Source organism: Atractosteus spatula, chromosome 6, assembly GCF_055471065.1.
Source record: "Atractosteus spatula isolate fAtrSpa1 chromosome 6, fAtrSpa1.hap1, whole genome shotgun sequence".
NCBI classification, from domain to species: domain Eukaryota; kingdom Metazoa; phylum Chordata; class Actinopteri; order Semionotiformes; family Lepisosteidae; genus Atractosteus; species Atractosteus spatula.
Window position 1 is genome coordinate 39,744,952 of NC_142711.1, and position 23,461 is coordinate 39,768,412.

General features: G+C 38.9%; 1 protein-coding gene across 1 annotated transcript in view; it reads left to right on the forward strand.

Moving 5' to 3' along the window:
* Positions 1-23,461, forward strand: part of tgfbr1b (transforming growth factor, beta receptor 1 b) — a 55,814-nt gene that overhangs the window by 16,473 nt on the left and 15,880 nt on the right. The window contains exons 2-4 of the mRNA XM_088919045.1: positions 14,403-14,651; positions 19,870-20,109; positions 22,989-23,219. Coding sequence (XP_088775171.1) covers positions 14,403-14,651; positions 19,870-20,109; positions 22,989-23,219 — 720 coding nt within the window. The remainder of the gene's footprint in view (positions 1-14,402; positions 14,652-19,869; positions 20,110-22,988; positions 23,220-23,461) is intronic.

A 23,461-nucleotide genomic window follows, 5' to 3' on the forward strand; every position in this document is an offset into this window, starting at 1 on the left:
TTCATGAGCTGGAAAGTTTTTAAATCTGAAGCATCTGCCTTTACTGTTCTATTTTTTGAATTGTACAATTACACAATTTCTAAATGGTTATTTTTTTGAACACAAGCGTTCTGTTTATATGCATTTAGATGTCAAGCATCCATCTGCTCTGTTTTTGGTGCTTTGGCAGCCATTTCAGTTTGTTGACCTTGGCATAAAATTAGTCCTGGCTTCGTGGCTTTCCCTGCCCTTTCAGGCCTGCTCACCGACGCAAAGACATCATCTGCAAACACTTTTAACCTTTTTATATCATTATAAATTTCCCTTTCACTGCAGCATACACCCAGGCTGATGGGTGGTGTCCTTTTAGCTTTATGATAAAAGTCTAGGAACAGACACCTCTAACTTTCTCGTTACTTATCAGCTTAATAATCGGTTTGTTGTAAGATTGTCTGAGTTTTCAAAGGTGGATTGTAATACGTTTGAACTGTGTTGCTAATTTTCTTGAAGCTTGGGTCTATGCCCTGTGGACTGTATTATGATCAGAACCTTTTCCCTGTGCATGAGTGCTCTATAATAATTATCCTGTTTCACTTCATGGGTTGAAACAGCAGGACTGCTTAGGTTGAAAATGTTCTTTTTACTTAAAGAATGCAAAAATTGAGTTATGACATTCTAGTCCCGTAATGCATTTGAGCAGAGTAAAAAAAACGGGGAAGTTTAAAAAAGCTAGCATCACAGAAGGAGAACTGTATTTGCAGAACTGTTCCAGTAGTCAAAATATCCTTTCAGAGACATAAACACTGTAACAGATTGGTGGTTTAATGCTTTTTTCTAGTACATTGCGTTCCTGACTAAAAGGATTTCTTGGTAGGGACACTGATACCTATGGGGTAGACACTGGGGTAGAGTAGACAGCCTTGAGTGTGTGGCAAGCTTTGGCCCCTCCAGAGTGTTCACGCACAAGTCTCGTGTCTTACTGATCCTCGGGTTTATCAGTGATCTCCAGTTCAGAAAGTCAATTAAAAGGGTTTGAGATTTCAGGATGTTTAAGAGAGTGTATGGCACCACCCTTTACACTTCACTTTTGACTCAGTTCAGTTGAATCCGAAATGTCAGAATTTGCTGATAATGAAAGGATTTGTTTGTGTTTAAATGGAGCCTTCTGCTTGTTTCCTGCCTTATTTGTAAACCCATACACAGCTGACTTTGATTGCTCATCATCAAAGCCATTTGATACTTGCGCTTGGTCAGTTGAGCTTTTTTTCTCCAACAGTTTAAAACAAAGCGTTCTGTCAATATGCTAAAATAGTCTAAAGCAGTGAGGATGCAGTATACACTTCAAGAAGAATATTTTGTAGTGTACACTAGAAGAATCTTTGCATTGAGTCCTGATTACTGAACCCAAAGAGCAATACATTTTCTTTGAATAAGGACCCAGAGATGGCATAACTATTGTTCTAAGGGTGTACAGCTTGTGTAACAATGCCCTAACAATTACTCATATTCTCCTAATATGGCCATCTGGTCATAAGTTTTACTACTCTAGCTTTGTCATTGTGGGTCTAGACATTAACTTTTTTCTCATCTACCCCATCAGACAGTTTCCTGTGTTCATGTTCTTGGACTTACCCAATCTGTAATTTGTTATATTCAATAGATAGCATATAAGTGAGAGTTACTGGAATCATGCTTTACTAATCAATGTTTTGAAATTCAGCACCTTTTCAGTCAATTTTATTCAAACTTTCTCATTCAGTTTCTCATTTTTAGATTTTTGTAGTGTTTTTGTGATGCCCCGATGAGCTCTGGTGCACTTGCACCACGTTCCAGCCCACATTCCACACATGGAAGGAGCTCGTCAGGGTCATCTCAATTAAGGACAGGCAGGGCCTATCCAATAATCAGGAACCCCAGTCACTAGCTCAGTCATTGAGCTACACACAGGAGGGTGTAGTGTTAACTTGCCATGTTTTTGCCTCCAGGATTCCTCCTCTAGGACTGTCCCAGGACTCTCCAGAACTTCCCCCAGGACTCTTCCAGGAACCTCCAGAACTCTCTAGAACCCCTCCCATTTGGATTCTCTCCATTACCTCATTTATTACTCAATAAACCTATCCATCTTCTCCAGTCATTATTCATTGCCGTGCCCTGATCTCCATCTATGGGTGTGGCATGACAGTTAAATGTTGTATTTAATACTTTAGTATTACATATTAAATGTATCTTTTAATTGGTTAGTTTAGACTTTGATCAACACAAATTACACAAATTACTTAGATAAACACAAATGAGAGAAAAACGGGGACAAACTGTCACACAGCAAAAGGAGAGAAAGAGGACAAAATGTGAAAGATTTTGCTGCCCCATCACATCTCCATAATATGGCTACCTTTTATAACTGTATAAAAAGACACCCCCAGCACTACTTTTTGCCTCAAAACTATTGTTTTAAGTTGAATACGAGTTTCCACACATGCAGAAAATCATCTTAGTCAAAGGATAAAATGCAATTTCGGGATGCCCTTGCTCCCATTTCCTCACCTTTCAAGACATGTCTTTTGAATATTTGATTTCTCTAACCTAGACGTGATATGGGCGCATATACTTCACTTATCCTACCCTGTATATAGCAAACATCTGCGTTTGTGATTTTGTTGTTTCAGCTCTGTGGCTTGGAACAGAGCTTGTTTGGTAGGTTCAGAACCCCGGAGATACTCATGAACTGATGTTTTAATTGAGTATGCTCAATGAACGAATGGCAAAGCACCAAACATCATCTGTCCTGTCTGTGATGGTCCTTATTGGATAAAAGTGGGAGAGATTGAAGGCAATATTTGTGTTAAATCATATGTAAAAAATAAAGGGTCTTAGCTGCTTTTGTTGTAGAGGGGGTTGTGTTTGGATTGTATTGCCTGTCTGGCTGCTGTACGATACAATTCTGATACACTGGCAAGAGTGGCAGTAGGGTATGCCTATCACTGTAAAAGCTGAAGATGTTATGACAAAGTAAGGAATGTGTACTGAGCCATTTACTGCCACTTAAAAAGAAAGAATCATTGTAAGTTGGTATTAAGTAGTAATTTATTATCTACAAATTATAAAGTGAGTACATTTTATGAGAAAAGTAAGCCAGAAGCAAAATCAAAGTACACGGGTTTCCACATTCATTACACATTTTTAGTCAAGCGATTTATATGGCAACTCTCAACAAAATTATCAGAATTCTCCCTAAAGATCTTTTACTGTGAATATTTCACTTATTCCTTATTATATGTCTATAACGTACTTTGAGTTTTGTTTTTAGCTGAATAATCAAATCACCAATGTATAAAGTTCTTATGATTCTTTTTTTTTAGATCAGTGTTTCCCACACCTGGCCCTGGAGAGCCACAGCTCTGAAGGTTTTATAGGGAACTCAAACCTAGAAACAGTGGTAAATTGTGGCCAGCTGAGTCAATAATGACCTGAACTTCTAATGACTTGTCTGTTGAGACCCAGAAGTGAGGATCACAAATCTATGTGATTGGAAGGTAAAAATGCTACTGAAATGTTAAATAAATTATGGTTGTTGCCAATGGCGATCGAATCGCAAAAATTAACATAAACCTGCAAGGGGATTAGCATATTCAAAGTTCAGGTTTACTGTTGCTTATAGGGCACATCATTAACCTGGGGTTTCCAGACTCCTAAAATGTTTTTATACATTGCTGTGCACCTTAACTAGTGTTTCATAGAGCTTTTCACTCAAAAACAAGAACCTGTGTTATCTTAAAATGTGATCATTAAAGTACCAGTGTTGTCATAACTGAACAAATTACTTTATTGATCAGCTGCTTCTAGGGGTCCCCAGTTATCTCAGATATGTTGTAGGGTGAACTACTAAACATGCTGGATTTGGGATCTTCAGAGCCAGGGCTGGAGACATTTTTCTGCTGTAGGGTTTTTTTCTGCTCTTTTTTCCCTGCTGCTGCATTTATGTTCAGACCTCAAAATCTACTTAATCATACGGGTGAGCTTTGCCATTCAGGTCAATTAATCTGTGGTCTAGGCAATCATACGACAGAGGAGTCTCATTTTGATTTCTTGATTTTATTCAGCTCTTACAACTGCAAGCAATGCCTGGTTTGTGTTAAGGAGGTATAGCATGGTTCTATGAACCTGACTGAGGTTATGGGTTTATATTGCCATCATGAACACTGCTGTTGGACCCAGGAACAAGCTACTTTAGACTGGCTTGTTTAGACCAATCTGGTCTTGTCAACCTGCAGCCTGGTCACTCTAGGTTAGACTGATGATGTTGGAATCATTCTGAGTGCTCATGTCAGTATTGTCAGGTTTTCATAACATCACCAGTATGCATTCATGCCTGTCATTGTGTTCTACGCAGACACTTATATATGCATTTGTTTTTTCGTGGTCGATTAAGAACAGTTACGCATGTGCATTTAGCACACTAATTCAGATCATTCACTTCTTTTGAACGATTATCTCATCCAGCTTTTTCCATAAAGGAAGTAAGGGTTCAACAACACGACTGGGCACTTTTCTCCAGTTTTCAGGTGACTTCCCTGTCACTTCTATTTGTATACTATGGTTTAATAATAACAATAATTGCTTACACTTATATAGCGCTTTTCTGGACACTCCACTCAAAGCGCTTTACAGGTAATGGGGACACCCCTCCACCACCACCAATGTGCAGGACCCACCTGGATGAGATTCAGTGGTGATTTTGAAGACGTCTGTCAGATGACTTCTTCAGTGCCTTTGGGGGTTTTGGATACTTGAATGAGGTCTCCTCATATTCCCCTGTACTCAAGATTAAAGACATTGTTTCTTTTGCCTGTCAGTGTATGACTTTCCTTTGAGTGCAGGAATGTATTTTGTTGGTTTATCTGAACTGATCCTTGAGCAGCAATATCTTTACAGGATTATTGTAATGCAGTGTTTACTGGTGTATTAAAACATGTTTTTAAGTTACCATATGTTCAGGACACAGCTTCTTGGATTTTTACTGAAAGACAGGCTTGCCTCTCTTGTTTTAGCTTCCTTGGCACTGGCTCCCTGTGGGATTCCGATCCACATGCTCAGTTCTCAATACTGCTGCTCACTAGTTTCAAGAGCTCCAGAGATCTGGCTCCTACACATCATTGGTGCTCTCTGGGTCCAAGCAGCGATGCTCTGAATCCTGCCTGACACTTAAATGAATTCCATGCACGTTAGACCTTGCAAGTCTTAATTTCCAAAGGTTTTAAGTGTTTTAATTTATTTTATAAAAACGTGGTTTCCAATATTTTTGCTTTTATTGTAAAGTACAATGAGATGCCTTGATCAAACGTTGATAGATTATTTAATAACCAAAACCCCTTTCGTTGTAAATTGTATCATTTCGTCTGATAGTCATGGTGTATGTAATGTAGCTGATATATCTGTGAATGACATGCAGTATTACTATATTTATCCACATCTTCTTGCTTATTTGCAGGGGTTGGTTACCATGTGACTGCTTGCACTGTATCTATAGGCTATTCTGTCAACATATCTGAAACTGGGAAGATGATTTCTCATCTAATAATAAAACCTGTTTGGACGTTTTTCACCTAGAAAAGTCTTGCTTTTTTGACAGGATTGTCGTCCTCCTTAGCTTTGGGATTTGAAGTACATGGCAGACAAAGCTGTAGAGTGAATATATAGCTTGGATAATATTTTTTACAGTTGATATTGTCCCAAAAAACAGTTGGATAAAAGCTCATTACTATATGTGGTGCAATAGATTACCATGCTTCATTACTAATTCATAAATCATACCACAAAGGTAATGTTTATGCACAATATTGCATCTTGAATGCAAATTAAAGTTATTGGACAAAAATGTTTTGTCCCGATTTATACCTCTCCCAGGTGCAAGGGAGACGACAGTATGACAAGTTTTTGAAAAACCAAAGTCTTAAGTATATAGCCCACTGTTTCCACAAGTATCTTATTACTGTTTCATTTTAATCATTTTTGAGCAGCAAGCAATTGATAATATTAAACTACTTACCAAACCAGAAGTTTATAGCGTATACCTTATATTGGGAATATTTTAAGGAGATGTGTACTTTGAGAAGGTGGTTTATTTAATTAAAAGAGGTAGAGAAATACTTATTTAATAAAACGTTAAGGCAGCCTCAGAGACCCAATGTAAAATGAAAAAATTGGGAGTTAATCTTGGTACACGCAGAACGTCAAAGTAGAAGATAGAGGGGATTTACTATGACAATTATCCTGGATTGAAACCTTTGATAACAAATTGATAAGCGAGTGTGATTGTAGTAGTCAATATGATCTTGACAAGTGCAATATTCTAGCCTCGTCCTTTACTACAGTATTTTTTTGGTGTGCCTGCCTTTAAACATACTGTTTGTGGCTTTGTGTCTTCTCTTTTTGCGAACCAGTGTTTTTGCCAGTATAATGAAGCGACAGCAGAGAGCTCCAGTGTAGCAGTTAAGCCTCGCAGTGCATCGTCTCTTATCACATCATGGGAGTAGGAACGAGGAGAATACACTCAGTCCTCAGTCCTTGATTGAATTTCCCTTAGTCCGTCGCTGTGTTAATTGCTCAGATAAACCACATGCCTATCTGCGACTGAAAATGCTTCATGGCTTCACCCCTAGTAAGTGTGAAGCCGGTGTTGTGTCTGTGACAGCTTGGTTTAAGGAAGGGAATGTAGCTTATCAAATTCACACTTCAGGCCCTCAGCAACCCTTCCTTTCAGCCTGACCTCTTGCCTGCGGATAGTAGGAATGTTTTTCTAACAAGCTTGTTTGTGTGAAGCAACCCTCATGCTAAAAGGGGGATGTGTGGAGATAGTCCGGACTGAAAGAAGGAAATTGTCTGCCATGAAAACACTGCATCATTTCAGCTTCGTTTGTCTTTTGGAAGTTGGTCTGAAAGCACAGGCATTAATCCTCTGATGGGCAAGATGGATATCAAGAAATGCTACTCAATAGCTTAGTCAACACAAGACCACACAGCAGACTGATCTGTAATCCAAAAAAACTTGATATCAGGTCCCGGTTAACTATTAATACTTGAATTCCTGCTTAAGGTATGGAAGTGAATTGATTTCACAGTAGTGCTGGGTAGCTGTTGCTTTCCTCTGTGGTGCATCAGTGTGAGTTTGCTGTTATTATTGTCTCAAGTTCAACTGAAGCTACTTTTTTCTAAAATGAGATCTCTTTCAAATGTCAAATGTTTTGTCCCATTGGAAATATGTAAATGTGAGGAGATTTAAATGTAATTGTATTAGATACTTTTGATCTTATCAAATGGCAGTGAACATTTATTTTTTGCATATTACATATTCTATGGAACAGGTTAAGGTTTATTCCATGCTGAAAGGAAAAGAGAGACAGCATTTCAGCTGTGGAGTCTACTTCAGGTCAACCTACTACAACCTACCTACTTAAACTCTTACATATTATATGGCAACATGTGAATCCTTTATTCTATAATTCCATGGATATCCACACAATTGAAATGGAAAATGGAAAATCATGAAATGAGTGTCTGTGCCCTAAATAGGTTTATTCATTAACAGTCCATAACATATGTTTGAGGCTGTAACAGACAAATAAGTTCCGGATCCTGAGGTGATGTTTAATGCATGCAAGGAACAATAAGATCATTGTTCAGAGAATTGTCGTAAAGCTCCAGTTTATTTAGCAAACTTCAGCCTTTTCTGATGTGGTATCTCGTTCTGATGCTTGTCAAAGGAACTCGGGTGCGGGTGCTACAGCTCAAAAGGCCTGCTCAAGAGCGACCTTTCATGCACTGGCATCTTGACTATTATAGCTTGCTAATATGTAAAGGGAAACCTGGGCTCTTATAATGGTGGTGGATCAGTTATCCCAGTGGGTTGAGGCCACTTGATGACGGAGATAAGCCCTCGGTGGGGACTGCCTTGCCACTTCGATTCTGATCTAGGGACATACTTCACTGGGGAGGTAATTTGGGGAAAACCGGCACACCATTTGACTCGCACTCGGGTTGCATTTGAATGCATTTGTCGGGCATTAGACTATGAGGGCATGCAGGGCGTCTGGAGTTCTGGCAGCGCCACATTCTTTTCTAACCAAGTCCTGTAGCTGTCCCTTTTTTACCAACAGAGATCTCACAGGGGTCTCAGACTCCTGCTCTCCCAGGGCCGCTTGTCTGGCAGCTGCTTCTGTAATGTTGTTCCCTCAAGTTACTGGAAACATTTCTTTATGATGTCACTTACACTTTACCACAGCTACTTCAGTCAGCAGCTGCAAAGCTTCTAACAGTTCAAAGATCAACCCAGCATTCTTAACTGGAGTCCCTGCCGTGTTGAGGAAATCCCTATTCCTCCACAGCCATCCAAAATCGTGGCACACAAAATACATATATGGATATATGCATACATATATACATTTGTTTAAAGTTTTTCCTTTGGCATGTTTACCAGCTTCAATCAGTGCTCTCAACTTGGCTTGCTGTGCTGAGGCAGTGGGGGGCATCTTTCCGGTCGTTGGCACATCAAATTCTGTAGTAACAGCTCAGCCTGTTCTCTGCTCTCCCTCGGTAAACGGTATTAAATCTTCATGGCCTCCCACCCCTTTGGGTGCAGCATCTAATGATCCCGAATGGTCCCACCGGACTGTGCCTACCTCCATGCTCCTGCGTCAGCACAGCTGCCCAGAACCCATTTTCCACACTTACATACAAAAGAATGGTTGATCCATCTGAGGAAACCCCAATCCCAGCACCTGTAAAAGAGCTTGTTTAAAATCACTAAAGGTGGCTTTTCTGCCAGAGCCAAGGCAATCTTGTCCTTGGACTGCACTCCCCCCTTAAGCAGATCTGTTAGGAGTTGTGCTCACTCTGAAAAAGGAGTCCACCCAGGCCCTGTTAAAATTACACAATCCTGGACGCATAACTAGCTTTATGTCCTTTAGCCAGAAACTCTAAAACCTGAAGCAGCTCAGACTTGTGGGTTTCCTCGTCAGGGGAAGCAGTCAGAATGTCATCGACATACTGAATGATCACAGAGGTCAGTTAAGGTAGTTCACGTAAATGCCGTCTCAGAGCCATGTGATACACTGTTTTGTATAAAGTAATTCCTTGTAAATGCTGCATGACATCCCAGCCCAATAGATCTGGGATGGAACCCACCCACATTCGGGTGATAAAGTACATGTCTCCTCCTAAATCAATGTTAAGATCTTGTACTCAGCAAGTACGACTCCCTGCCCCCCTACTCCTGTGGCTTCCTGCCGTCTCCCCATATGTTCTATACCACACCATTGACAGTGAAATGAGACAAGCATGACAGTTGTGCTCCAGTATCCCATAACAGAGAAACAAACACCCAGTTAATGGTACATTTTAGTTTTAACTCATTTTGCTCATTGGGCTGGGACAGACTTAGGGAGGCTACAAGGGAGCTCTCTAAAAAAACAGATCTCTCAAAAGACTGTGTATCCTCCTCAGACAAAGCTTTCAGCTGGGAGATAATTTTCTTCTCTGTTCTTCCCTGTCAGCTGAACCACAGGGCAGATCCCTGCTTCCTTCATTCCACATGCGCTTTTTGCAATTTTTTCTTAAAATGACCTATATATTTTTGTTTACAATAATTGTAAACTGGAGACCTCCCCCGGTCACCCTGTCTATTTAGTTTCTGAGCTTTAGCCAATTTCTGTGGAATCCACCCCCATTTGATCTGCTTGCACCTTAGTGAACATATTTCTCTCAATCTGTCGGCAGAGTTTAGCCAGTTCTGCAAATTCCACAGTGGCGTTATCCACCAGTCATGATTCTGATGACTCTTATATTTTCTCGTCACTGAAGTTGCTTTTTTATTTGCTTTAGTCAAGTCTCTTTAGTTACGAAGGACTGGCAGAGTAAGGCCAGTCCGAACTCCGCGCGCAACAAAGGCACAACCAGTCCGAACTCCGCGCGCAATACATGCAAGGAACAATAAGCTTAGAGAATTGTTGTAAAGCTCCAGTTTATATAGCAAACCGTTTCTGATGCAAATTGTTACTATGGTAATGGTAGGAGGTCACCCGTGTTCGGACATTTTCCAGACCTTGAACACTTTGAATGGCTGGTCTCTTCTTCCCATGGTTAGGGGGTCTCTAACTCGCACTTGGAATTTCTTATCAGTTATCTGCCGTAACCCAAAAGTGCTTAAGCATGGAATGTCTTTTATCAAAAGAAGTCTTTGTGCAGAAAGAAATCAGTTAACCCTTTTATCACATCTTATATCGTTCTTCAAGGCTAAGGGAGACTTCTGCTAAAAAAAAGATTGAACACTTGTGAAGGACACAGCCAAAGATGATTGAGGTTGAGGAGCTTCTGTTACAGGAAATTCCAGTATGTGGCAGATTAAATCAAAAGTCTAAATTTAAATTAAAAAATTCTAGTTTTTGATCTTAATTTCCTGTAGCTCTCCTAATTTTAAAGAATTTCAGTCTTTTTAGTTGTTAATTAATCTAGATCTCCAAATTGCTTATTAAGCATATCCTTCTACCACTGTTTCTGTTTTTGAATGTTTTTTCTATGCTTACTAGGGTGTGGTTATGGTTTCAGGTAAAGGAAGACATTGTAGGAAGATGCTATAAAAATGTAGAATAATTGATGGGACAGCGAAGAATATGAGTGACAGTGTTATAAGAGAAGTGGGTTATTAGCTTAGTAATGTATCATGTAAGTGCCTTCTTAATTTGCATTTTCAATGTTGGCAAAATGCAGTGAGACTCAAGAGTTGCAAGAGGAGAGGCCTTAGAGTAGTGTCTTCCTTCTGACTGCTTTTCTGACTGCTGTGCTGGTTATATACAGGCTTCTGGGCACATTAACGTGCTTACTAGGCTTCTGCCTATTTACAGCTCCAGGACTATACCTGTCCAAATTCAGGGATGCAGACTTAGAGAGATTTTTAAAGACACATGAAAGGTGGAAGAAAATGCTTTGATAAGCTTTCCCTGAGTTTTTGAGTCTAGCTGTTGTCCTGCAGAACTTCACAGGTTTGGTTACCTGAGGTACTGTTAAGTTTTCCTTAGTTCTCCCATTTTGAGTGGAACCTGCTCAATATGAATGAAAACGATGTGTCACTACTTGTGTGCAAGCATAGATGAGATGAAATTCAATCAAGCTGCAACTGGCAAGCAACAGGCGCAAGGCAACTACTAAATTTGTTTTGCGAACTAAGGCCATGTCCCAATATGCACACTTGTGGTCTTGTACCCTTCATATGCTAGATCCTGCTTAAGTCAGCAAGCTCTTAGGGTTTTAATTTGTCAGTTTGTTTCACAAGGGTGATCACAAGTGCCCCTAATGTGCCCTTCTGCGATAACCACATAGGAGCAGACTTTGCTGAAGGAATTTTCCCCAGTTCCTCAAGGAATGGTGACGTTTCATGTTCTAACCTATCAAAGCGGAAAGAAGTTAAATAATAAAATATTCAAGTGTTGGTAAAGTTGAACTTTTTTACAGTTTTAAAACAATATTTCATGTAAAAAAAAATCGTAAATCATCATTAGGCTACTTTAGATTGATACTGTTTGTATTCTAGGTACAAAATCGTGACACCCCGTTTCGACTGATGAATTTTTGTTTACCTACGGTATATTTTGTACACGAAAAGATGAAGTATTTAATAGTCCAAAGCTTTGAGTTCTTGCAAAGTTGACCTTATTTACTTTACTTTGAACATGAATAAACACATTATGTATGTTCCCCATACGGTCATGTTTGTACTGGAAATGAGGAGATGAAATGTAGTAGTACAGCTTTGAATAAACAGAGAGCAGTACCGCCAAGTTTTCCTTAGATTACTTTGCCCGTTTTGAGTCGAGCCTGCTCAACATGAATGAACACGATGTGTTGCCGCTTCTGTGCAAGGATAGACGCGATATAATTTACTATAATCAAACGGCGAGCGGAGAATGGATTTTTTAAAATTATCTGCCGACATGCACTTAGCCACTGGAAAAGAAGCACAGAACAGAAGGCATTTTGACCATGAGCCGTGTAACCAACAAGTGATATCATGCGAGGGTGTCCCATTACCCTTTTTATAACCCCTTCCTTTTTTATAGTCCACACTTGTGCTACATCACAGAAATGCGGACTTGGAGGAAGGGCTTAGGGCTTAGCGTGGCATTTGGGACATGACCTAAGTTTTTTCTTCTGTAGGATATAATATAACTGTATGCTACCGTAGTACTAATCACACACGTCTTGTTCCCAAGAGATTTGAGGAAAAAAAGGATACCTGGAAGAGAGGTAAAACTGAAATAGAATGAACATCATTCTATTGATCGTCTCCCCAATGATTTTGGAAACCCTGGTCACAGTCTGCTAGTGCTCTTAGGCTCAATCCATTGGTCAAAGAGCTCCATCTGCACTTGAGTGAATTCCTGATTTAACCAGGTTCCTGGTTTAACCACTTGTGAGGCCCCTAGCAGTTGGAATCTTAAGTTAGGAAATGCAGTAGTCGACGTCCCACATGATTAGGAACTAAAACAGAGAGGTCCCATTAGCCTTATTATTAGGTCAATTAAGGGCTCAGATATGTAACGGAGAGCACATCTTGCGATGAAAACCAGGTGGCATGTGGATCCCCAGGACTAGAGTTAGGGATCTCTTTCCTAGTGAATGGCTTTGGAGCAGAAGGCTTTATCAAATTACTGTGGTGTATCTTTACTTGCAACAATAATACTAAATGCTTGTGTCCACTATGGCAATAAAAACTCTCGAAATGTAACGCTGCTTTTGTCAAAAATAGTTGAACAGGAGAATAAAGATCGTAACATTTACCCTTTGGAATTAATTCTTGAATAATAGGAGTATGTCCAGACCGCAACAATTATGTTAGTTTTGCTATATGATTAAGAGCATAATAGGAGCCAAGAGGAAGTAGGATACAGAGCTGCTTTTCTCCATTTTGCATACACTGAATCAACACAGCCAGACGTCTGCTGGGGCTCAGTAATCTTGTTTAATCTTGTGGTTTTGTAATTTGGGAAGATGTAAATGTCTGTTGTGTCTGCTGTACAGTCTGTTATGGTTTTGTGCATTGTGTCTAGAAGTGCAGAGATTTTTGGTCTCTGGAGCAAAATGTCGTCTCAGGCAGTAAGGCCACTCCTGCCTGGCACAATCCTTGACTTATAATAGAAAATGGCATTAGTACTGTATGTACATGATGGACATAGCCATGAAACAGTATAATTCTTTGGATAATGCTATATCTGGTTGTTTAAAAAAGGAGCAGTTTATATAATGGATGTTAATGACTTAAAACATTCTTTGTCCTGTATTGTACTGAGGTGTTCTGTGTGCATGATTCTGTTCAGACTGCAAGACTTGTTCACAACAAATAAAGATCATATAATTTTCCCTAGGTAATATAAATGGTAGTATAAGTATGTTTAGCTGTTATTTTGATCAGTACATGGTTGATATGTTGTTTTGACAGAGAAATTAAAGATAGATTTTAGATAAATTTTTGCATTTTTTTCATATGGCTTGTAGATGTTTAAAAGTTCTGGTATTCCTGTCATTAAATAATAAATAAATAAAAAAATTAATGGTCTGTTTTGGTATTTTATTTCACAGAAACTGACCATGTCTTGCTGTAGACATGTAACATGTAATGTTGCTTTTAGTTAGTATAATATATTCTTTGTGGTTACTGTAATTTTCATTGTGGAGATCAATCTCAAAATATAATAGACCTTGGATAAACAATACCATTCTCAAAATGAAGAGTGTTACAAGTTAGAGCATAAATGGAGAGCTACAAAGGTTTAAGTTTACTATTATGAAAATTAGTCTGAGCAGATACAATAGTGCAGTCTCCTCTACAAGGAATTTTACCGAGACAAAAATGAGAGACGATTGTAAATTCTTCTGCGTCATCTATAAGCAATGTTGAGACATCACCTGTGAATTGTGAAGTTCTTGACAGTCTAAACTTGGGAATTTGACAATGAATTTCCAGTAACAGTCTTCACCCATGTATTCCCTGTAGAAAATGTTGAGTCATTTTCTTCAGAATGGGAAAAAAAATAGCAATATTAATTATTATTAGTGTTTTAAATTGCACAACATAATTTCTCAGAAATGTTCTACATTTGCTTTGACCTCATATTCTTGGGAATATGTCTCATATTAAATGTTTCACTGGAAACCACCGTAGTTCCTTAAAATTGCTTTGGTAAGTTCCCAATCATTTCAGTAAATGGGAAACAGGACCTTGCCTAATGTTACAGCAGCAGTGAGCTCCCTTCCTGTATTTTCAGTCTGCAACATGAGTTAATGGGATAAAGCAGAGGGTACCATACTACTTCATGCTTTGTTTTGATTACTGACAAATTGTACTGTTTATAACACCTTTTCTCTCTCCCTTTCAGCCTTACAGTGTTACTGCCACCGTTGCTTCAACTCAACCTGTAAAACAGATGGCCTTTGCTTCATATCGATCACCCGGTCAGGAAGCAAGATCACAAAGCAGAGCTCCATGTGCATAGGGGAGAACGACCTCATTCCCAGGGACAGGCCCTTCGTGTGTGCACCTTCTCACAAAGATGATACCAGCATCTATCCTCTGTGCTGCAACACTGACCTCTGCAATAAAGACCCCCCTCTTCTGCCATCATTAGGTAAAGTCCTGTCAAGATGTTATTTCTCTCTACTGGTAGGAGCACTACTACTGAACCATTATGTATAGACACAAATATAAGGCCATTCAAGTTATACAAGCTAACATTCATTATCTGATCTTTCAGTAGACTCAAGGCCTACAGCTGAAATGTTCACAGTGCTTCTTGTTGTGCACTTGAAAAAGAATAAATGAGTAATTTAATTTTTTACATGAACACTCCATAGTGACTATAGAATGGATTTTAGTCTGTTCGTCGGATAGATTAAGGTTATGTTTGACTAAATTTAAGCTTTTGCTGTGTTGTTGGTTGTTTAATAATTGATCATTTAAATACAGAACGCACCATACTTTGTAAAACAGAAAAGTCTTAAAGAATATCCAATACAGCTAATGTTTAAAATATGTAAGAAGTGCTCATATATATAGTAACAGTGCTTCCTTTGGAAGAGAAATAACTCAATATTTCCACTGCTGAATTATAAAACAGTATTATTAATATTATAGTATATATAAGTAGTGGGACTTTGAACGTACCCATGTGCAATATTCTGATGTTTATAGGTTGTCAAATTATTATTTTAAGCAAGGTAAGCATGTTGTGTTATTAGATACTAAAAAGTATTATTTTTGCACATTTGTCATGGCTGGTAAGTGAAATGCATTCATAGCACAATAATTCTGTTACAATGACTCAAGAAAAAACTTGTGTGGTGAAATACAAAGAAGCACTTTTTTCATTCACACAACTGGAAAAAACAGGAAAACTTTGCAGAGTGTGCACCTTGATTATGGCCTAGACTCAGTTTTTGTGGCAGACAATTCACATCTGGCTCTTTGGGAAATTAACTTTGGCCAGTGTCCACCTCGGTTCTGCAGTCTAATGTCTTTTGCCTTTGCTGTCTCACTTGGCCAGAAAGCCAGATATATAAACTTTTCTTACTAGGTGGGACTTTCATGCCCTGACAAGTCATAAGGAGTTAAAGCAAGATTAAACTTGTATGAGGCTTTACTCGGCTTCTATACGAGCTGTCTAACTTCTAGGGGAAACACAGACTGCACTGTATTTGTTTTAGGATCTTGTTAATCCATTTTCATTAAGATAAATAAAAATAAAATATGGTATTGCTTCATGAATACTTTGTTGTTTTAGAGTTGATTTTGTTGCCTTGATAATCTAGCAAAATTTGCAGTGCACATACTAAGCATGTTTTTTCTTGTATATGATTTGTTTTGAAAGCAGTGTGTAAGGTGAGCATATCGTTTTTTTCATTCAGATATGAGTAATTTTGTCTCCCATGCAGACTGCAACGGTTCAATGGTTAGTCAAATAACCTTAACCGCATCAATAAATAAAAAAAAATCTGGTTGTAAAGCACTGTGCAAAATAATCATACAGTACTAAGAACTTTTCAAAGTACCATTCAGGCTGTTAGCTGTCATTTTTTCTAATTTACTATACTAAGTGAGTGGCACGGAGGAGCTGTGGTTAACATTTCTGCCTAGCAGCTCTGGGGCCCTGGGTTCAATTCTTAGGGTGCTATCTGTGTGGAGTTTGTATGTTCCCCCTATGTTCAAGTGAGTTTCCTCTGGGTGCTTCGATTTCCTCTCACAGTCCAAAGATATACTGGTAGGTTAATTGGCTTCTGGAAAAATTAGCCCTGGTGTGAGTGTGCGTGTTTGTGTGCTCTGCGATGGACTGGCGTCCCATCCATTGTGTATTCCACCTTGGACTTGTTTCCTTCCTGGGAAACATGACCCTAATTGGATAAAGAGATTAGAAATGGATGGATGGACTATGCTAAGTAACCTTTCCAGCAATACTGTCTTTTGGAAAAACTTAAGTTACTTTTAATGGGACAGAAAAGGTGGCAGAAAAGTAGTTTAACAATTTTCACCACACACTGTTGCCTGTGTTTCTGTCCCCCCTCCTCATTTCCTGAAAAAGTTTTTTGAAGTCTTTTTTTTCCCCCGTGTTACTTGATAAGGAACAGTGTTTCGAAAGGAGTTTGAATGTTCTGTTAAGAACACATTCCAGAATATGAAACAAAAATGGAGAGAGCATTTTTACACTTCTGCAGTAGTGACACCTGTGACTGGGTTAAGCACTAAAGCACATGCTGCATTATTATTGCAAGAAGGATTTTATTTTTTTAGAAGGGGTTTTCCAGGAGATGCCAGGAAATCTACAGCAATCAAATGTTGCATCTCACTTTACAAAACACAGTGATGTGACTTTTGGCATTAGGAATGCGCAAGCGTGTGTGACTACATCTCATCCCACCTCACAGCTCATCACTAAAGCATTTGCAGTAGGTAATCTGAGGACTTCTTCTAGTGATTGAAACAGGCTTCAGACACTGGAGAGGCTGCCAGACAGAATTAGGGCCATCTTCTAAGCATGCATGAAGGAGATCAAGATACCAATAACTAAGGTGCCACATTTTGGAACTGAATATTTTTAGAAAGCTCTGTGTTAACTGCAAAAATTAGTGTTTAATGTTTTGCTTTGATCTACATGACACTTAAAATGTAAAGCTTTATTTCTCATACAAATTCAAACTCTGTGTTGGTGCACAAAACCTACAGATTTCGATACAACAAGCAAAATTGTTCCTTTCTGGAAATGAAAGTCATCTTGAAAAAAGTAACCCATAGGATTAATATAGTGCCTTCGCTGGGCGCACCGCAGAGCAGGCTGGGAGTTGTAGCCGGGAGTTGGTCTGTGGGCTTGCAGAGTAACCACTAAGTCACCCTGTGTCTTAACTGTGCAGGTGTATACAATAGTTAATTTTTTACCTCTGAAATTTCCTGCGTGTAAGTGTTCCATTTACAACCCTGGTGTGCGTGTTAATCTTTGGTCCCCCAGCTCTAGAGAACCTGTTCAGAAAGGCTCAGGAATACAAAATGGCTTTATGAGCTTTACATGATTTAAGAGTAAATAGCTGAGTTAGGAATAAGCTGAGAGGTTCCTTGACTTGTTTCTTGAAAGCCTGTCAAACAAGTATCCCATGCATATTTTCCAGGCACTGACCTGTTTGGTAAGCACCCTGTGAAACCGCGACTGCGCCGCCAGCGGTGTTGCACAGCTGGCTGTGTGCCACAGGGGTGGCTGACAGGAAACCCCCCCTGAGGCATTCTAGCCTCCTTGAGTACCTGTTCCAGACAGGGGTGGAGGGCAGGATCTGAAAAAATCATTTTCAATTGATAAAATCACTGAATTTGATTGAGCAGCTGTAGGCAGGTGTATAAAGAATGTGAAATGTACGGTCTTTTTTCTTCATGTCTTCTAGTTCTCTTTCTGATAATATATTTTTCTGTAAGAAAATCTGAGATTGCCAGATGTGGGGCTTCTACAGTACTCCTAAAATACTTGCTCTAGAGATTTATCTGGATGTGATTCAGGTAGATTTTCTGTACAGTTACTCACCTTTAGTGTACACAACACTGTATCAAAATAGTTCAGATACCACCAAGATGATTTCTCATCTTTAAAGGAAAGACTTACTATGCCTCATCAGTGTACATTAAAGAAACTTGTTTATGGCATGGTCTTCAGTTGGTAAGTCTTTAGCTATGTACAAAAGCTAAATAATAGATTTTAATATGTTGAAATATACATTAAATAATACTAAATATATTTTATTTAGACAATTTTCTTGAACTTGGTGTTTTACAAATACATTCACTATCATGATGAAAAAGAATCTCGCAGCAAATTAACTGAATAAAACAAAAAAGTAAATACAGTAAAATATGCTGCTTTTAGATTACATTTACAATATCAACAGCTGCATTCTCAGATGGATTTGGACAGCAAGTTTCACTCTTTCTGCTGCATACGAGAAAGCTGTTTCTTATTTTGGGGAACCTTAGGTATAAGGTTACTCTTGGGTGTAATGAGAAATCCTGTGTCAATCAGAGATTGAACATTGGACTATAGTTGTGCATTAAAATAACCTAGAGCTAAATTGTTGAATGCTTTGCAAGTAAGAGGATGTTAAAATAAACTTAGGACACTTGCAATTTGTGCAAGATTGATAAAGATGTGCAAATGTCTGAGTGAAGTAATTGAAGCAAAGACCTTAATCGGGTCATGTTACATACAGTAAATGAAAAAAAATGACTCTTTGGTGTTGTTAGTAACACAACTTTCAAATGACAAAGCAGGGTCCAATATAACACGAAGATATCAAACCGTTCATTAAAGGTTTTAATGTTGGTGCTATCAGTAACTAGATGAAATGGCCTACTTTATCTAATCATTATCTCATTCTCATCAGTGTTTAGCTTAAAAATCTTTGAGAAAAGCAATATTTATATTTGCATCTAAATACAGTATTACTTTTTGTATTATATTCAATCTATAAAAACAGTTGAAAATTAGATCCTTGTCTATTCTACTGAGAGACAAGGCATTTAACTTGCAAAAGTATTTTCTCATTTTCCAATTATCCTTCTTTTGTTGCCTTACAGACAATCTGTGGTTTTTAAGTTAATATTTTAATTAAAAACTTGAATGCTGCACCAGAACACTTTTTATAACAGTATACTTTTTTGTCACAAACCCCCCAAAAAATTAAAGCTGCAAGTCTTTTTAGTTAAGTCTCTTCTACCTTTTGACACTGGGCTAATGCATTTTCTGGTCCATTTTTATTTCATTTTATGCTAAATTCACACTGCCATAAATGATAATCCACTATTTAGCAGTTTCATTAGTGTCAGCTATAAACAGATGTGTACTTTTCACAATCATTTGGAGTGCATTACAAAAAAAAAAGTCATCAAATGCAGCAACCTAGATTAACAATTTAAATATTTGAGCATCGCCTTGTTCTGTAATGTAATAGACGCTGTCCACAAAAGTATGACTGTGTTAAGCAGTCTCCTGGAATATCAGCAAGATTAGTGCAGTGGTTTCCGGTGTTTTACATGGTTTTGGAGGGATAATTCCAATCATATTCTGTTTTCTGAAGTTTTTGTGACAGCGCAACAGCAGAGTGAGGCACAAAAGAATGCTGAAGTCAGCAGTTCAGTTGCCCTTTCTGTATTTCAGCATTCTTCCAACAGTGGTCAAATTGAGCTAGTGTTTCACTGGCTTTTTCCTTCCCTCTAGGAGTTAGATTACTGTAAAACAACAAAAAAAAGTGGTCAGATGCTTAAATCCTAGTTAAACTTGACTCTGCCTTTTTTCCCCCTTCTTGTGTTTTTTGATCCAGAACCTCCAAACCCAACTCCTCTGTATCTGGGACCTGTGGCCTTGGCAGCAGTGATAGCTGGGCCTGTCTGCGTCTTGTGCTTTGTCCTGGTGTTGGTTTTCTATATTTGCCACAGCCGCTCGGTGATTCACCACCGCGTTCCCAATGAAGAGGACCCGTCTTTAGATCGGCCCTTCATCACAGAAGGCACCACCCTGAAGGACCTGATCTATGACATGACAACATCAGGCTCAGGATCAGGTAGGCTGCACTTCAAGCTTTAAAGGAGCCAACATTGTCTTTTCAGAAATTAGGCCTTCATTTATACATAAATGCAATTTAGCTTTTCTTTGAAGATATACCTGGAGACATCTTGTTCAGGGAAAATCTGGAACAGTCCTGGCAATGTGCTGTACATGTGTACAGGGTAGCATTTCTTTGTTTTTTTTGTCTGAAGAATGATTAGACTAATTTGGTTACCATTTGGTGTTAGTGTCCATTAATCTTGAAATAAGATTTTCAAGTATATTTTTCATGTATATTATTTTTTTGCTTTTTTTCTGTAAGGTATGTATTGATGTTGAATGTATCCTATTTTTTAGCAGTTATCTTTCAGAACTATTTTTTTGTTTAGAAATTAGAGGTGATCACACTTGTTTTGATTTTCATGTATATTTTTCAATCGGGCCTTTTTTAAATTTTGGAGCAGGCTTTACTTGCTTTGAAAAAATGTTTTTGTATGATCATACAGTGGACCATGTGCTTCTGGACTTTGCCTTGTGCTCTCTAGGTTTAGTCGGCAACACTGCCTTTCCTGGGGGTGACGCAAAGAGTGTTGCGAGTAAACGGTTGTGTCATGACAGTTCTGTGTTCAGTGAAACTTCAGATAGAGGTTGTGCCAGGCATGTGAAAACAAGCTGCTAAACTGAGAGACCAACCACATGCTAGATATAAAGCACTTGGCAGAATGATTTTAAGTCTTTCTCTGTGTCATGTATAGTAAGTGCTATTGCATGGTACAGTGAGCCCAGTTTACTTCAGACTTCATTGGACCTCATATCAATTGCTAGGTAGAAACTAAGAAGTGTATTAGCATTTGCATAAAATACACGTGGCCTAGAGTGGCATAAAACATATTCAGTTTGCACCAAGGAGTTAGATATGGTTGACTAGAGACCTTTGTGCATTCATTTGCTAGGTTTTTCCTGTTATTTAACATGAAAGTTGTTTAAAAATGTTGCTATATGAGGAGAATCCTCCTTCTTCTCTCCACAGTTGAATGTTTTTCATTGTATTCCACAGTGGTGATTTAGTCATTGCCATAGTACACGCTTAGTTGAAACAGCATTTGAATCATTTTCTTGGATATTACTCTGTTCAGTAACTTCAAGGGCTTGGATGAAGTTAACTTCAAAATGTGCTGTGGGGATGGAAACACTGACAATTTTCAACAGCTCTTATCAAATTTAAAATATGAACAATTATGAGACTCTGGTTTCACAACAAATACATTCAAATAAATTTGTGTGACATCATTAGTTATTAGCTTAGCTTTTTTTTTTTCAATGGTCTTCAGTCAATGGACTTTTATGTTTTCATTTTTTAACTTATGTTAATTTGACGACAACAACTGATTGGACCTTGTGAAATCCTACGTGAAGGTGATTTTAATCAGGCACACACAACAGATTTTGTTTAAAATGTGATGGTATTGGGGTTGCCATATAACACTTCTGCTAAAGCAAGTGTGTAAAGCTGAAAAAGACTGTTAAATGCTGATGTCACATATATTGCCTTACCTACAATATATATTCATGGAAAAAAGAAACATAACATTTGCTTGAATGAGAATACTATAGCTTATGTACTTTCACAAAAAGTTGTCAATTTGTTTTAAGCCCTCTAATCAGCAATACAGCTTATGTAATGAGGCAATGCAACTTGCCAATCACACGAAAGCTCGTTAGGTGCACTTTTACCATACGAGGTCCAGGTGGAACAATGCCTGATCAGGTCACCTTTAAAAGGGCCTTAATTCAAAGCTTAGGTCACTACAAAAACAAGGCCACACTTAGTCAGTTTTCTGTGCATTCCATAATGCCTCGAATGTCACCAGAAGCAAGGGAGAGGGCCATTGGCATGCTGCAGGCAGGCATGTCATGTGCCAGTGTTGCCAGACACTATAGAGTAAGCCGCTCCACTGTGTCCCAACTGCAGAGAAGGTTTCAGCTGACCGGCAGGACAGATGAAGGTCCAAGATCAGGTCACCCTCGAGTGACCACACCAGAGCAGGACCGACACATCAGACTGGTCCATCTGAGAGATCGTTTCAGATCTGCCACCCGTACTGCTGCTGAAACTGCCGGCAGACACAATGCCCGCATCAGTGACAGGACAGTGAGGCTGCATGCTGCTGGCCTTAGAGCAAGGCGACCTGTCAGCCCTCTGCTCACACCTCCTAGACATCACACCCGATTGGCTTGGGCCAGACAGAGGCTGTGATGGACTCGTCAGCAGTGGCATCAGGTCCTCTTCATGGATGAGTCACTCTTCAGCCTGTTCCACACAGACGGGAGTGCCAGAGTGGCGTTGTGTTTCTTTTTTCCATCAGTATATATTGCTCTGTTTATCGTCCTGCGTTTCAGTGAAGTTCCATAAATCACTACAAATGTACACCTGTTACATTCATGCAGTGGTTCAACAAGACAGACTTAGAAATTGATTGTGCATTTTAGGGGGGTTTGGGTGTGTGGGTATTTAAGGTCAAAGGTGCATGTATGTCTTAGAATTATCTAATCTTTAAGACTGAATTAGGTTATGATTGCCTTCCCAGGCTCATTGTTTTACTGTGTTCATTATGGTTCATGAGTATTAACTGAGCACATTGCCTCACCTCATTTAATGTGTAATGATCTGTAGCATAAGACTGCAAGTTAGGTCCAATGTGGGCACCTGCTACTTTTGAAAAAGATACAGTAGTCCTGCACAGAATGATCCTGCTTGTCACTGCGCTGAAGAGGGTCCCTAGGTGGTCTTAGAAAACTGTCCCTTGCATTTCAATGATTCAATACTTCCATTGTCAGTAGACCTGAAGTTCAAAGTCCAAAATGCTTATTTTTTAATTAATTCTCCACTTTCAGGTCTGCCCTTGTTGGTTCAAAGAACTATCGCAAGAACAATAGTTCTGCAGGAGAGCATTGGAAAAGGACGTTTTGGTGAGGTGTGGCGGGGGAAGTGGAGAGGAGAGGAAGTTGCTGTGAAGATCTTTTCTTCCCGGGAAGAGCGTTCATGGTTTCGAGAAGCGGAGATTTACCAGACCGTCATGCTACGTCATGAAAATATCCTGGGATTCATTGCGGCTGACAATAAAGGTTTTGCACTGCTCGTTGTTAGATTTTTAAAAGTAACGGGTGTACATCTCGGTGTAGTCTGATGTTTTTGTGTCTTCAGCTATAATTTGTTAAGATGTCAAAATGCATAGTAAAAGCCAAAATTCAATACTTTAAGAAGGTAGTAATTGGTAATTGTTGCTGTATTCAGCTGACCGCTACACCCCTCTTCTGAATTGTGCGATATTGGTGCTCTTTTTCATGCTGCAATATCTACAGCTTAG